Here is a 16,293-nt window from a genome sequence, read left to right as displayed (position 1 = left end):
ACCACCCTATTCTCTATTATTTCATAAACAGGACCCTTCTTTATATATTTCTGTGCATATTCTACAAAAGAGGGGGATATCTCTCTCTCTCTCTATATATATATACAGATATAGCAAAACAGATACCTTGTTTATATTAGAAAAGTGCACCAGTTTAATTAAATCAATACACACACTGGTATAAACTGGTATAAACTCCTGATGGAACCCACTCAGACTAGTTTAGCTAAATTAATATAAGCAAAGGTTAAAGTTGGTAACTTATCAGTGCAAGCTAAATTAGTAGGCTAAAACAGTTCAAGTGGGTCTACACTGGGGTGTCCACAAATTTAACTAGATGGATTTTTTTAAACTGGTTTAGTTATATTCATGCAAATTTTGTAGTATAGACCAGACCAGGCATAACATCAATATAGGAAAGCCAAAGGTTAATGCTAGGAGTTGTTTTTCTATCTTCAGGGTGCTACAAATTAAAATGTACTATCTTTGCAACTGCTGAAGTTAAACAGTTTTGACATTACTTATAGCATTTGCCATAAATAATATTAAAGTAACTCTTCACTACCTGAAATTAAAAAACAAACAAAAACAACCTGGATCATTACAAGCCCTTACATTCTATGTGCCAAAATATTCCTAAATCAGACACTTCTACTTCAATTAATATTAGTATAAATTAATGTAAAATTACTTGATCCAGCAAGCTGTGCACTTCATACCAGAATTTAAAATAATTCCATACATATCATATAAAGCCAGTGTAAATATATTTGGTAATGAAGTCAGATTCTGTTAGAACATTTTCAAGTGAATTAGATAATTTTGTCAAACTATTTAAATGTCTTCGCAAACCATTTGGGAAAACTAAGTGCTACACTTGGTATTGACTTTGGCAAAGGATGGTATAACCTAGTGTTTTGTTTTGGTTTTTTTAAAAGCCTTTAAATCAAATTCTGAATCTTCTGTCAACCTTGAGTAGACTATTTGTACTCTGCCCCGTGTAGCTTTTGGCATCTCACATATTTGATGACTCAATAATTACAGTTTTTGATAGTAATCATTCTGGTCCACTCCAAAGACTCTGGAATCCAATCTTGTCATCACATTGATTCACAGTATAGAAATTCTTTAAATGTACCTAAACATGGATGCAGAGATGGGTGATGAATGAGGCAAAATGCTATATGTATGTCTAAACTGAAAAGCAGTTCATATAGAGTTTTAAATGTTTATTTCTCTCCATGCAGTGTACGTTTTTATCTGAATAAAGATACAGAACTATTAACTGACAAAGACAGACCCAATAATTCCGCAGCTCCAAGCATTAGATTATAAAGTGGTTTAGTTGATTAAATTGATGAATACTTTCATTTAGTATGGTTTTGTGTAAAGTATGAGATTTTGATTAGTTCAGACTATATTTTCTATCTTAAGTAAATGCTATTAAAATATTGTCTTTATTTCAGTATGTAATGAAAGTGAAAACAATTAAAATATAGCAAATGTATTTTATGGACTAGCTAATACAATGACCAAAATAACAGGTTACTTTGAATATAGTAAATGCTATTTTAAATGCTGAAACATCCCCAGTCACTGTGTAACGAACAAAATGCCTTGTTTTGAAATAGACATTCAAAGAATATGTTCCATTCTTAGTTTCCTGATGGTTGGTTCATAGTTAGAACCCTGTTATTGTCTCAACCTTATATTACGTCATAGGAAATTAACTATAGTGTTTCTGTAACCACTTTGCATTTCTTAAGTACATAAGCATTGGGAGATAATAAATCAGCACACAATTCTCACACAAGAACAAACGCTTATTCAGCAAAAATGGAAAACCATTCCAATGTGAAACTCAAATTGTGACCAAAGCAAATGAATAGTTATCCGCTCCTGGCACTCACTAAGCAATCAAAACTTGTAGAGAAGGTTCCAATTAAAAACTTGACTCTCAGCTTTTTTTTTTTTTTTTTTAACTCAAAGGGAACTGATTTTCTTAGAATGAAGACAACAGAGAAGCATCAGTAAGAGTGAATCTATGCAGTCCAGAGCGCTCAGCTATAGAGTCTGAAATGCTGCTATATTATGCTCTCACGTTAGCCATGTCTTTGGTTTTATTATTGTTATGGAGGTGAGCAAATATGTTTCAAACGTTAAAATGTCTTAAAAACAAACTCAGAACTCACCTGTGCAGCTGGCATGTGAAATACTTCCTTAGTTTGGTTATATTGTTTTCTGTTGGGATTTTTGGTGCTAATTTCACATAAGGTGCACTTCCAGAACCACCACCCACACTCAGTCACTGGACGGCGCCCTGAGGATTTACATAGGGGTGAGTGGGAGGAAGAGATCCTTCTCCTCTTCTAGGTTGATGTGTCCCCCTCCCACAGGAGGAAAAAAATGGCCCTTGGATCTGCTTCATCGTGGATTTTTCTCACCCCATTCCTACTGTCCACTCACTTCCAACTGTGGGTATGGCGAACCCTCGTGAAACTGCTCCACAACTAGTAGGGGATCTGTGACCCCTGAATGGAGACCCCTGCCTCGAGGCCTATGCTGTAGAATCATGCTGGGTCTGCTCCTGGGCAAGAGAGAGGTGAGAATTTGCTTCCCAGTGCATAGCTTAGAACCAGATCCATCCATCTTTTTAAACCAGCATGGAAACTGTTACAGTGAAAATAAATGAGTGGAGCAAAATAAAAGTTTGACTCCTGTTTTTTGGGGGGATAGAGAGGATGGTCTTGTGGTTAAAACACAGGACAGGGAGGCAGGAGAGCTGGGCTCTCCCATAGGCATCCTACATGACACTGGGTATGTCTTTTAGAGACAGATGGGGTCTGGTCCTCTGTTGGTGCAAAAGGGTGTGGGGGCATGTGTGTGCTCAAGGACCCTTCCCACTCCCATGTGCCCCTGCACTGGGGCCAGCTGTAATGTGGCTGCGACGTACAGGCTCTATGTGAGGTGAGTACTGCCACTCTCTGCCTAAAAGGGGAGGACAAATGTACTTTCTCCATCCTTTGCACTGGCCAGAAGAGTGGGCTGGATGCAGGGGAGGAGAAGTTTAGGTTTACTGCAGTGTGCACTGCCCAAATGATCCAGGAGGAATTCCTCCTTGGGAGCCTGCTCCCTTGCCACATGCCACTACTGTAGGACTACACCTTAAGGGTACAATTAAATTTGTAATCTCTCTGGGTTTCAGTTTCCCCAGCTACATATTGGGGTTGAGGAGGGATGGTAATTACACTGGAATGGGACTGAAGAAATCTACATTAAATGCTGGGCACTGCTAAAGATCTTGGGCAAGTCTGTGTGTCTGAGTTCCCCATCAGTAAAATGGGGAGAGTGCTCTTGTCCATGATGGGGGCGCATTGGAATTAAAATTCATTACTCTGTGAGCTGTTCAGATATGATCAATAAGAGCACCAGCTAGGAATCTAGCCAGAGAGGCAGATCCCCTACTTCAGAGGGGAGTTGTGAGGCTTACAGTAATTCCTTCCTGTTTGTAAAGTGCTTTGAGAGCCTTGTATAGAAGGGGTAAGATACTGTAAGAAGACATCATCTATTAATACAACATACAATGAATGGCTTCATGTAGATTTCACTTAGTGGGTCCCACTCTCAGCACTTCAACACAGCAGTTATGTACCAGAGAGAGACAGTCTGCAATCCTTAAACAAATAGTTCTCACTCAGGCAGCCACTGCCTTATGATTCTACTGGCTGTACTCTGGCTGCTGAGATAGGAGTGGGTATCCCAGTGAAGTCAATAGGAGCCCTGTGCACATAGCCAAAGCTATAACATGCCACCAAGGAAGAATATTTAAAAATAAAATGATTATAAAATCTCAATGCAACGACACAGTATGAAGAACAATCTAAAATTGTTTTCAAAACAAGGAAATGAAGTTGTTCAATCTAGACCCTTTCTGAGTATTCATACCATACTCAGTAACCTTCTCAATGCATTGAACAGAGTTTAACATAAACCCAACGACACGGGATTAAGTACATCTTTGTAGAGTGATGCATGCTTGCTTAAAGTACATACCCTTCCCTGGTACTCTCCAAAGGTAACAGATGATGGTGTGGACTGGCAAGGGTTGATTCCAGTGGATGGTGTCTTGAGGGTATGTCGTGAATAGGTGGCAGGAGACCTGGTGATGGTCCATTATGGTTAGCGCTGGAACCAGTGTACATGCCTGTGAGGCAAACAAATGTAATTTTGCAAACTAAAATGAGCATCCTGAAGAAGGAAGGTTTGTTTCATATCCTATTAGATTAGATGCCTACCACTGAAAATAACCTCTTTTTATTAAAAAAAAAAGAAAGAAAGAAAAGGAGGACTTGTGGCACCTTAGAGACTAACAAATTTATTTGAGCGTAAGCTTTCGTGATGCAACTCACTTCAGCTCACTTCATCAGGTGCAACTGTAGCTGTAGCAGACGAAAGCTTATGCTCAAATAAATTGGTTAGTCTCTAAGGTGCCACAAGTCCTCCTTTTCTTTTTGCAAATACAGACTAACACGGCTGCTACTCTGAAACCTAAAAAAAAAAAAACGTTTATCAACTTCTAAAGCACCTCTCAGTATGGAAGTGACCTTTATCTTAATTGAGAACAACAAAAAGCCCTTGATTAATTAATTAATTAATACAGCACCTTCATTATTCTTCTAAATTGGAATCTAATCAGTGGTATTTCCTATGACCACTCATTTTAGACTCTGTGTGTCTAATTTTCCTTTAGCTAGCATCATTGTACATTCAAAGTAACTCTACTGATGCCCATGGTGTAAACCTGATGAGATCACTCTGTCCTAAGTCTCATGTGGAGGCTGGTAGCCAAATCACTGATCTACAGTTTGCTTGGGTTTTTCTTTTCTTTTTTTTTTTTTGGAGGCCGGGGGGGAGAGGACAGGGCAGGGGAGCTTTTGGATGAAGAAATCACCCAGAGATTTCCTGGCAGAGATTCCCCTGCATCCTGCCATTATCAGAGGTGGGACCAGGGTTTGACTCTCCTTGGTAAAGGCTCAGGGCCTGCCACTAAATCTGGCAGAGCCCTTGGGATCTGTGTGAGGCAAATGCCATCTGTGCAGAGACCATGTACACATACTTCAACTCTGGCACCCCAGCAGTGCCCTCCTGGCTCTCTGCCAATGAAGTCAGGCTACCACTGATGCCCTCAGACTGTGGCTTCCTTAGGGTCTCTCATGGGAAGGTGCCTGTGGGAAAGTTCAGACTTCTGGGATCTGTTTAACTTTTTCATATTTTCATGTAAGTGACATGGAGCGGGATGCAAGGTCAGCAGGGGGAAGATGCATATTTCCCTGGCCTGCCCTGACTCCAGCCCTTTCCCCACAGACTCTGGACTGTGGAAAGCTGGCTCCACAGGGCTGGGGCTAGTTCTGGTGCTGCAGAGACACACAAGCCTCTTCGTTGTCTACAGAGGGGGAAATCTGCATGTGGTGGACCCCATCAGGTGGAGTGAGCTGGCCCAAGGCCATTTCCCAATCCGGGTGCCTGAGCCTTCAGCCTCTTACTCACGTGACTACTACTCCTCTAGCAAACAGTTCAATTGATGGAAATGGGACTACTCTCCTGGGGAAAAAGTGGCAGGACTGGCGAGCAGGTGCTGATTGAAATATGTAATTCCTTGATAATGCTACATCACTCCACATAGTGAGAGTCCCAGAACCCAAAGCTTTTTCTCTGCTCCACGGAAAACGTCGGAGTTTTAGTATTTCATTTAGAAATCACTTTAATTTGGAAATAAATCAACTAACTTTCTAGTAAAGCGGGGTAGACATACTGAAGCAATTTTAAAATAACACAGCTTGAAGTAAATGGAATCTCAATGAATTAAACTAAAAAATGGAATGAGGATAGCGTTTAGGAAAATCATACCCTCAAAAATGAGGAAATTACATATCAGGGCTGTCAGCCTGTGTTACACGATGAGGCATACCAATAATAAAAATTGTATGACGACTTGCAAGTTGCCACGGAGACAAAGTGATGTTTTCTTTAAAGTTATGATGAGTTTACGTGGCACATCAGGCGGTCCCACATGGTCTACGGAATGGATTGCGGCAATATTTAATATTTAATGGATTTGCTGCCTGCCTTTTACAAAGATAGGCCCAGATCCTCTGAACACATACATACGAGTCCTTGACCAAAGTTCATTGAAGTCAATGGCAGCTCTTCCTTTGATTTTGGATCAGGCCTATGAGTAGCACCACTGAGCTGAAGGGGACTACACGTGTTTGTAAGAAGAGGACTCGTTTGCAAAGCCATTTGACTAATAGCATGTATGTTATTATGTGACAGAGACCTTAGGAATACATGACAGCATATTTCCACTCGTGGAGAAAATAGCTTTATATCAACTCTCATTTATTCTTTGCTTAAACAGAATGCATCAGCATCTTCCACAACAGATAACTCTACCTCTGTTTCTATTGCTCTGTCAGATGTTTGCAGGTTCAATAGTGCACTCTGTTAGTTAAAGTTTTTTTATCAAGTTATGTCATCAACATACAGATGATCTGCCTATATTTAATCACAGACAATTTTATTACAACATATATTTATGATCTTCTCCTTGCTGGTGACTAGTTTCACACTATAATGGTATATAGACTTTGTATGACTCTTATCAATTGGCTCATTTTATTGAAGATTGAAAGTAAAATTTTTCGCAAACTCAAGCCCCATATCCTGTAAAGACTCACAAACATGGTAATGGAATGACTCACATGTTTACAGTTCAGCAAGTGTAGGTTTGGGGCCATTTGTGATGCTGATTCTAATGATTTGGAAAACGATTTGAGGAATGAGTTGAAATTTTAAATATGAAGGGAAATAAATAATTTACTGGGTTTGTTTCTGTTTAATTACAGTGACCTTATCCATATGTACTTTTTAGTTTTAAACTGATATTGGATTACCTGTGGCTGTTTTAACTATAGAGTTGTATATATTTCTTCTTTTACATACAATTTGGAGAACCACATTCATGTATGCATCTCTGGGGTTGCTAGAAAGATTAACTTTCTAATATGAATAAACTGATGTAAATTTCTCTTTTTGAAAGATCAATATAATAATTATAATACTGTACAAACTTTCTGTTTGAAAAAAACAAAATCTGTTTGAAGTGTTATACAGGACCTTGAATGCTTTAAAAATATCCAGGCCAAAATTAGACTTGAAAGAATTACATTTAAAAAAAATAGCAGCAGAGATATTGATACTTGAAAAGTAGCTATTACATATACATGATAATTACATTCATAGCCATTTAACTTTTTTCTTTTGCTACCATGACTCCATAATACACAAGATTCTGATGCTGTGCCCACTGACTTCAATGGGAGCTTTGCCGTCAAATGGGACAAATCATCTCGTCTAGGGTTATGATTTTTGGCTTAATTGCTCCCGTTAAAGTCAGTGGTAAAGCTCCTATTGACTTGAATGGGAGCAGTTAGGTCAATGCTGAGTACATCTGAAAATCCCCCCCAATAAATGCACACTGAAAGATATATGCTTTTGTATATTATTTCTCACAGCACCCACAAGTGTGCTAAATCCCCCACAGACACACACAGAGACATGATCCCTGCCCTGAAGGGCTGACAAACTAAAAACAGACATGAGGGAAGAAGGAGGGAATAACCAGACAGTAGGGAGGACTGGATCCTTCCTTAGGGTCTCTCCTCCCCACCAAGCGCACATTCCAGTCAATCAGGCTGAGTACGCTGGGAAATGGAGAGCTGAGTGTCATTTGTGTATTGATGGTATCAACATCCAAACCTCTCCCATGGGCATTACACAGATGTCAAATTGGTAAGCAAGAAGTCAGATCCACATGGAATTTGTGAGCGAGCTCTCTGACGAGCAACTGCTCATCATCAACGTCTGTTTGTTTCTCTTAGATTAAAGCGTAGAACCATAAAGCAAGATTCCATCCACCTTTGCCAGGGTCTGCAGATGAGTTAAAAGCCCCGACACCCCCATGAACAACAGTGTCAAAAACAGACCTAAATGAATCTTGGGCACATGATCTTTGCCCACTGCTAGGGGGAAATGATCAACTAGGCCAATGAAATCAGCTCTGTCTCAGCATCCAAAGCCAGACTGAAAAGGTCTGGAAAGTTCAGATGCTTCCAGATGATGCTGGAACTGATTTGTTGTCGCCTTCTCAGCAATCTTATTTCAATACAGAAGGTTAATGACAGGAATTTGGTCACTGTCCTAGAGGGGGTTTCAGATCCCCTCCCCTTACAACATACTGATTTTCACATTGCAAAAGTCTTCCTACCAGTTTACACATTTGTTGGCAGTCTGAAGCTATGCCAAATGATCATTAGATGTAGACTTTGAGTCAGAAGATCACATCTAGATGTGCTTCTTACACAGATTGAACTCAGATAAATTGGAGGGACAGTGTAGAGCAAAATACAGTACCTGTTCCAGGAATAAAGATAGACATTTTCTCTCCACAGCTGTTAGATTGGCACCTTTCACCATCAATAATTCACTTAAAAATTAAACATGAAGTGAATGATAGCTTTATCTGTGCAGCAGCTGGTGAACATGCATGAATATTCTACATTCTTGGACAGAGCTTGGAGTCTCTAAGGTTTAATGGCTTTCTCATGGACTGTCTTATTGTCTCAACTATTGACTATAATTTCAGTTCTTTATTGGGTCTGGTTCAAGGACGGATAACTTTCTTCCTTATTGGCTGGGTGCTAATAGAAGACCTGAGCCTAAAAAGTATGGTCTGACCTCAGATCACATTCAATGAAATAGATAAAAGCCAGAGTGTTTGGAGGATGCGCAGCACCTCCCAAGACTGGGGCCAGAGTAATTAAGAACAAATCATAAACTTTGATGTGCCCCCACAGAGAAGCAGAGGGACATAACACACATAACACCCTCGCTGCCCTGGGTGGTCTAGGGAACTGAACATGCTCCATGGAGCTGCTCTTCCCCCTTAATGCATGTGGGTGAGAAGTATGCAGAGATGGGCAAGAAATGGGCGGAGTTTTGATTCTGTGCCCTCCCAACATGCCAGTCAGTATAGCTGGGATGTCCCATATGGGTAATTAATCTCTCATTGGTATGAACCAGTACAGATGACTTCCCACTAGAGCAATGTGGGAGGGGCCAGGGAAGGCACTGTGACTCTGAATCACCATTTTACCCCTGGGTTGCTCCTGGGGCAGTGCACCCATGTGTCCATCCTTCTCAGTATGCAAAGTCACTATCTAGTCTCCAGCAAAACAAGGATGCAAAGATTAAATGTGTTTTAAGATTGTAGGGTATCCCTGGGCCTGTGCACATTCACTGAACTTGTAGAGTAGGAAAGAGAAATATGGCTTGATTTCTTGAATTATGTAGAGTTGTGAAGACCAAGAAAGCTGAAATACAGAGAAATAATTGACACTACTCATGAAGTGAGCTGTAGCTCACGAAAGCTCATGCTCAAATAAATTGGTTAGTCTCTAAGGTGCCACAAGTACTCCTTTTCAATTGACACTACTGTTCACTTTGCTAGCATGGGGTTTTTGCCTATAATTAGGAGTACATTTAGGCCCATGTGGCACACACAAAGGGATAGACGAGTTACTAGTAGATTCCATGTTAGGCTGCAACACGAAATCAGCTATTTCTGTTGAGTCATTGTGAACCAATCTTCTATTTATTTAAAGTGAATACATTTTTATTTATTTTATTACTGCAAAGAAAGGCCACTTAGAAAATACATTAACTTCATTTCCTTCACAGTGTTAGGTCTTATTCTGAAATATCAGCATTGCTCAATGGAATTCATTTTTAACCATTGAGTGCTTTGAACTGCATATTTTCACTTCAGTTTCAAGAAACGCTGGAAGTTTAGATTTGTTCTAATTTTGATATCTTGATTGCTTCCTCAGGCAGACCGCCCATTGGAAGCTCTGCCTGCATGAGGACCGAAAGAGCAAGTCCTGCATTCTTTGGAGTACACATAGCATTTTAGGTGTCACACTGGCAGGGAAGAATGCATATGTACAGTATTGCACAGAGTAGCACCAGGTATCTGCTTGCAAAGTAGGGTGTGGCCAGAGGGGCCAAAGGGAGGGGAACTCTGGCACCTCTTGTGCACTGAGAATGGAGGCTCCATAAAGCCTGAAAATACAGACTCTGTATTTACATTGCAAAAAATGGTGCATGGGGCAGCAGCTGCTATTCCAGCTCTGGCTATGCCAATGGGAATAGCGCAGCCTGAACAGGTTGGAGGTATGAATTCCATCCTCCAGCCATGGTAGAGTCCTCCAGGTGAAGCTGGTTTTCTATGCAGGAAGGGAAGAAAGTGAGCTCTTTAGGGTAGGGACTATGTCTTCCAATATGCGTGGCTAGCACCCAGTAAATTGATGATAATCTGACAATGGCCCAATCCTGCTCCCTCTGAGGTCAATTTTTCGCTTAATGGAAGCGGACTCAGATCCACATTCTGCAAAATTTCATTGTCTCTCCTAGAAAATCTATATGTACGAAAAACTCTCTGTGACCATGGCAAATCTCCCAAAAGGCTGCAATTTCGTCTTTTCTCAATGTTTGTAAAATTTTTCTTCCAGGTTTTTTTTTTTAAATGGAGAACTATCTCCTAGCTGCAGAAAGTTGCATGAAAGCCTTATAAATTACGGACACAGTTTGGGACTGTGCATCTCAGGCCTCTTAACACATTAGCTACTTCAGTTTATAAATACATGTCATCAATCAAAATTTTAAATGGTTTAACCTTTAGCCTTAACATCTGTTCCCAAACCAGTGCTCTGAGCATCTGTGATTAGTGCCTTTTCATGACGTGTGCCAAGTAAGAGCAAAAATCAATAATTAAAATGCAAGCCCAGATAGGACTTGAATGAAGATAGAAGCAGCATGTAAAGCTTCCCTTGCCGTAGACGATGCTCAGTCTCTGACCATAGTGCTCTTCCTCCAACGATTTCTGTGGCATATTTGAGGTTTAAATTAGGCAACAGTGAAGCAATCTAGCAATGGAAATAAAAAGGAACGAGGTCTGAGCAGCTGCGTACTGTGGATTCCTCTTCATGCCACAGAGCATTCTTTCCCTGTAATATTTGCCACTGGCCTAAGCACAAGCCTGCTTTGAAGTTGGACACAGGGGATGGGAACTTTTTAAACATTTCATTTCTGCATTGTTGGCTTTCATCTCTGACATACTTAAAATATGCTGCAGCTTTAACTTGGAAAAAAAAAAAAGTCCACAGTAATTCAAGTAATCCCAGAGGCCCAAGGCTCTGCACATTAATATTGTGGTTTCTTTGAAAAAATACATGAGCATTTTCAAGTGGAATGAAAAGGACATTATATATTTGTCCATGTGGTATACTATATACCATGCTGAAGCCTGACTTGTCCTGAAATATTGCTGTTGCTTATTTGAAAGAGTGAACATATCATTACAAACTATAGGCGACTGTGTGAATATCCTTTCACTTTGATTCTGTAATGTTCAGCGCTATATTATATATGCTCTAAAATGATGATGGATCATTTTTGCCACTGTAATAGTGGGGCAGGTAATATGAGGTAACTTCTGTTTCACTGTAAAACAGTCTCTCCACCTTGATTTATTTCCTCTGTCTCTTTCTCATATGGAGTAATGTGACCTGGTGGAAGTATAGGAAGAGATTTACTAAAACTAGATCTTAAAAATACCCCAGTGACAGATTAGATACAGTCAGCCAAGAAATCATATTGGGAACGGATTGGTATTATTGAGAAACACAGGATATTCATGAACTAGAGCAATTTTACCTCTAATACTATAACTCAGAGATGCTTAAAGCCAGGTTTCCAAAAGAGCTGAGCTTTCATTTATACACCAAAAAACAGCACAGCCTGACAGTGTGAGGGGAGAGCCTGCAGCAGCCTTCTGGAGGATCAAACACCAGGGCTAACTTGAAATGTCTGTGTCAGGGAGAAAGGGATGAGGCTTTCACAGCTTGGAGAAATATGAGCATCCTATTCTCTGATCTTTCTTCTGTAATGTCAGAGGGTGGAGCAAGCTGGGCAAGGTTGTGGTGGGAGGAGTGTCTCAGGCTTTAGGCTCAGAAGCTAGGTATGGTCTCTGAACCTTTTATCTGTGAGCTCAATTTTCTCCCTATTTTCTAATACATTTTGTTTTACTGAGGACTTTTGGGATCTTAGACTGGTCATGGGACTATTCACTGCAGTCCATCCTGTGGAGACATACATGATCCTTCAGTTTCTTCATAGAAGAGTTGAAGCGGCTGGGGAAATCCACACAGGGCTCTCAGCTAATGGGACCGACCAAGGAGCCAATCCTGGAGGTGCTGCTGGTGCCCTCATGAGTTTGAACAGCCCAGGTGATAAAGTTAAAATGATTCCTCCACATTCCTATAGTTCCTACATCTTCCTGCCACACTGAATGAAGGAATATAACAATACTGTAGAGCATTCTGTATGTCATCACAGAATCTCAATAACATCCTGAGCATTAAGGGTCACTATCCTTTCCCATTGCATCTTATTCTCAAGGAGTTATAATTCCGCTATTTTAATTTACAATAGGCTGAAAGTGGTTATAGAAGGTGTCAATCAGGATACAATCATTTTTTGAAGACCTGGACTGGTAAAAAGCTGAAGATCTTTTGTAGATTCAGATGCTTCTCTGAGTTGCTCTAACAAAGCGCACAAAGGACACTAGGACCCCTTGTGATGTGTGAGGGACTCAGCGCCAGGAATTCTTGTATTGTAACCCCAGTTCACCATGGACTCCATGTCTGTCTGTGAACAAAGGCATTTAGGGTTTAACTACATTAGAAAATTTGCACCAATATAACTAGATCAGTTTAAAATCGATCAATGACACCAGTGCAAACATCTTACACAGATGCAATTAAACTGGTTTAAATTTCACTTGAATCAGTTTAAGTCATGCTTAAAGTGACTTAAGTTAATGCTATATTAATTTAAATTGGTTTAAATATGTTTGTGTTAAGGGTTTGCACCTATGTAACTAGATTGATTTTAACACCAGGGCAAGTTTTCTAATATAGACCAAGCCTTAGACTCACATTTTCAGAAGTGACCTCCTCTACTTTTGAGTGGCTCACTTTTAGGAACCCAACTTGAGAAACCCACGATGCTCCCCACTACATGGACTGGAAATTGGCCTCAGCTCTTATGCCTGGAGTCCATGGTCCCCCATCCCTCTGTGCACACCTACAAGGACCATGGACAGTCTATCCATAACTGGTATTTATGTGGATAGCTATTTAAGCAAATACAGAATGAAAACAGCAAATTAATGTTTATTACATCCTCTCTCTGGAGACTCTATCCAGACCATTCAAGGTGATGGATGCAAAATGAGGCAATACATCTCTTCCATTTCTAATGTGCATCTGTGGTAAAAAAAGCAAACAAGATGCTAGGATGCATAAGGAACAAGATGGAAAATAATACGGAAAATATTATAATGCCATTATATAAATCAATGGACTGGCCTCATCTGGAATGCTCTGTGAAGTACTGGTCACCCCATTTCAAAAAGGATATATAGGGGATTCAGAGCCTGGTGACAAGAGTGATTAGGGGCCTGGAAAAACTCTTGTGAAGAAAGATCAAAAAGATTGGGACTGTTTACCTGAGAAAAGAGGCAAATACAAGGGGACCTGTTAACAGTATATAAAGTGAATGGTCTAGAGAAGGAAGATGCTTTTGTTCCCACGCTCTTGTAACAGGAAAAAAGTGGCATTTACTGAAATTGAACGTTGGCAAATTCAAAATTGATAAAAAGAAATATTTTCACAAAACATGTAGACTGTGGAACTCACTGCCACAGGATGTTGCTGAGGCCAAGAACTTAAGATTCAAAGCAAGACTGGACATTCATATGGACAAGAAGAACATCCAGAGTTATAATATAATAAAGTTAACAAAAAAGTGATATAAAACCTCATGTTTCAAGTTTAAGTCAATCTCTAATTATTAGGGATTATTATTATTTGTATTGAAGCAGGAGCCTCTGGACCAGGCCCCTATTGTGCTAGATGCTGTACAACACAGAACAAAGAGACTGTTCTGGTCCTGAGGAACTTACAATCTAAGTAGGATGGGGGAAGATTATTCAACATTTGCCTATTGCAGGGTGTCTTGCATGTTCCTCTGACGCATCTGGTGATGGCCATTTACAGGGACAGAATACTGGACTAGATGGACCATAGGTCTGATCCAATCTGGCAAGTCCTATGCTACTAACTGCCACAGTATTTGGTGGCAGTATCAAAAGAAGAATGGTATCAGTTCCATAGATAATGTATCATAGCAGTAGTCATTATCACCTTCATACTTAATAGTGACATAAGAATCCAATATGAGATCAGTGAAAATCAGAGGCCAGGGGCCCACTGTGATCTGCTGGGAAGGGGAATGTGTAAGTGTCAGGGCTAAACTGTTTTCATCATTTAAAAACAAAGAGTAAGCACTAGATCAAGGTGACGAACTTCCACTTTAGGGGGCTAAATCCAAAATGTAGATTTTCCCAAAACTTCTGCTCAGACCAGCCCTGTAGGTACCTAAGTTTCCATTGGTAAAATTTCCCCTGTTGGGCATGCACAAAGCCATACCCTCATCCCTCTGGCAGCTCACCCATGAAGAGGCAGCAGGGATATTTTTGTAATGGAAGCAACTCCTGCATTCCAGATAACACGTACATCTCCACTGCCAAAAAAGAGATATATTTACTGTGGGATATCTGTTTGTGAGCAGAACAGTAAGTTTATCTGTGAATTTCTGTTTTTGTTAGGACTCCTTCTGCGTTTTAACATAGCTTGTGCATTGTGTACTGCTGAGACCAGCACAAACGTAAAGACATTGAGCATGATTTTCAAAGATGCTTAAGACCCAGAACTTCAGATAAAATTAAAGAGAGTGATGGTGCTTGGCATCTTTGAAAAATTTATCATTGGTAACCTGTGAAATAATGGTGAAATAATGCACTATACATTTTTCACCTAATTTATAACCTACATTCTGGTTTTTACAATCTTAAACATAATGGGCTGATTTTCCATAATGGCCCAAGATCTTTAATAATCCTTACTTAAAATGACACATATAACACCATATTTATTGGAATTATTCTTACCTGCTATTAGGTCATGGTGACCTATAGATCTACCACACTTCCCATCCAAAATGTGTTGTGAAGATGTGTGGAGCTGCTGTATAGCTAAGCATTCACTTAGTACATCTTGTTCAATATCAGTACATGAATGTAGCTGGAAGAGGAGGATAAAACAAAGAGATCTTATTTCAAAGTACACCAAACTGTAGCTAATTGAATTCATATGTCTGTTTGGTTATAGTCTACGTATAGAAGGAAGGAACAGAATGTCATTCTTAGGAACTTAGTGTAATTGAGGATATACCCGGTATTAAGTATTTCTAATTAGAGGTCATTGGGTTTTCTTAAGCACACAAGTTAAATGCTAATCTTACATCAACAGCATTTTGGTTCAGAAACATAAAGTACCCTATGTTTCTTCAATTTTATGGCATAATTTCACTATGTATTTCTAGCTCTCTGTAGTGTTTTGGGTTCTTTGGCAAAAGGTTTGCATCATTTTTGTAACCGTGACACTTGGAAAGACTTTTGATAGGGAAAGAAAAGAGTTTGTCCTTATCAGATTAAAACTGGTGAAATAAGGCACTGTCAGTAATGTCAGGTTTCAGAGTAGCAGCCGTGTTAGTCTGTATTCGCCAAAAGAAAAGGAGGACTTGTGGCACCTTAGAGACTAACCAATTTGTTTGAGCATAAGCTTTCGTGAGCTACAGCTCACTTCATCGGACAGTCTCTAAGGTGCCACAAGTACTCCTTTTCTTTTTGTCAGTAATGTGTAAGAGGTATCAGCAATATGTCAGCTGGTCTCCATGTAAATTAATGCTCTGGCAAAAGTGTCTGAAGCATGCTCTGAAAACCACAATGTCGATCATATTAAAAACAGCAGGAGAGGTGAATTAAGAAAGAAAAGCATTTCTAATTCTCCTTCAAACATGCTTATGTTGCCAAGTGTTTGTCATAATATAGTACTCAAATTACACAAACAGCCATCGTATTCTGTGGCCATTAATAGTTATTGTTTTGAAGTTTACAGTTTTGCATACTAATCTCCCCTGGGATTAACTATTCTAAATGCAAGGCCCAGGCAAACCTATTTAGGGTTCTGTTACCCAGGCATTTGTTTTTTT

The 16,293-nt window shown here is 39.8% G+C and overlaps 1 protein-coding gene across 2 annotated transcripts in view; it reads right to left on the bottom strand.

The window, feature by feature from the left end:
- Positions 1–16,293, bottom strand: part of GLIS1 (GLIS family zinc finger 1) — a 258,681-nt gene that overhangs the window by 26,573 nt on the left and 215,815 nt on the right. For both annotated transcript variants that reach the window (XM_084637848.1, XM_084637849.1), the window contains 2 exons: positions 15,191–15,323; positions 4,054–4,204 (listed from right to left, as the gene is read on the bottom strand). In XM_084637848.1, coding sequence (XP_084493974.1) covers positions 4,054–4,204; positions 15,191–15,323 — 284 coding nt within the window. The remainder of the gene's footprint in view (positions 1–4,053; positions 4,205–15,190; positions 15,324–16,293) is intronic.

This window comes from Lepidochelys olivacea (genome assembly GCF_965140295.1).
Source record: "Lepidochelys olivacea isolate rLepOli2 genome assembly, chromosome: 8".
NCBI lineage: Eukaryota > Metazoa > Chordata > Testudines > Cheloniidae > Lepidochelys > Lepidochelys olivacea.
This window is presented reverse-complemented; position numbering and strand designations above follow the sequence as displayed.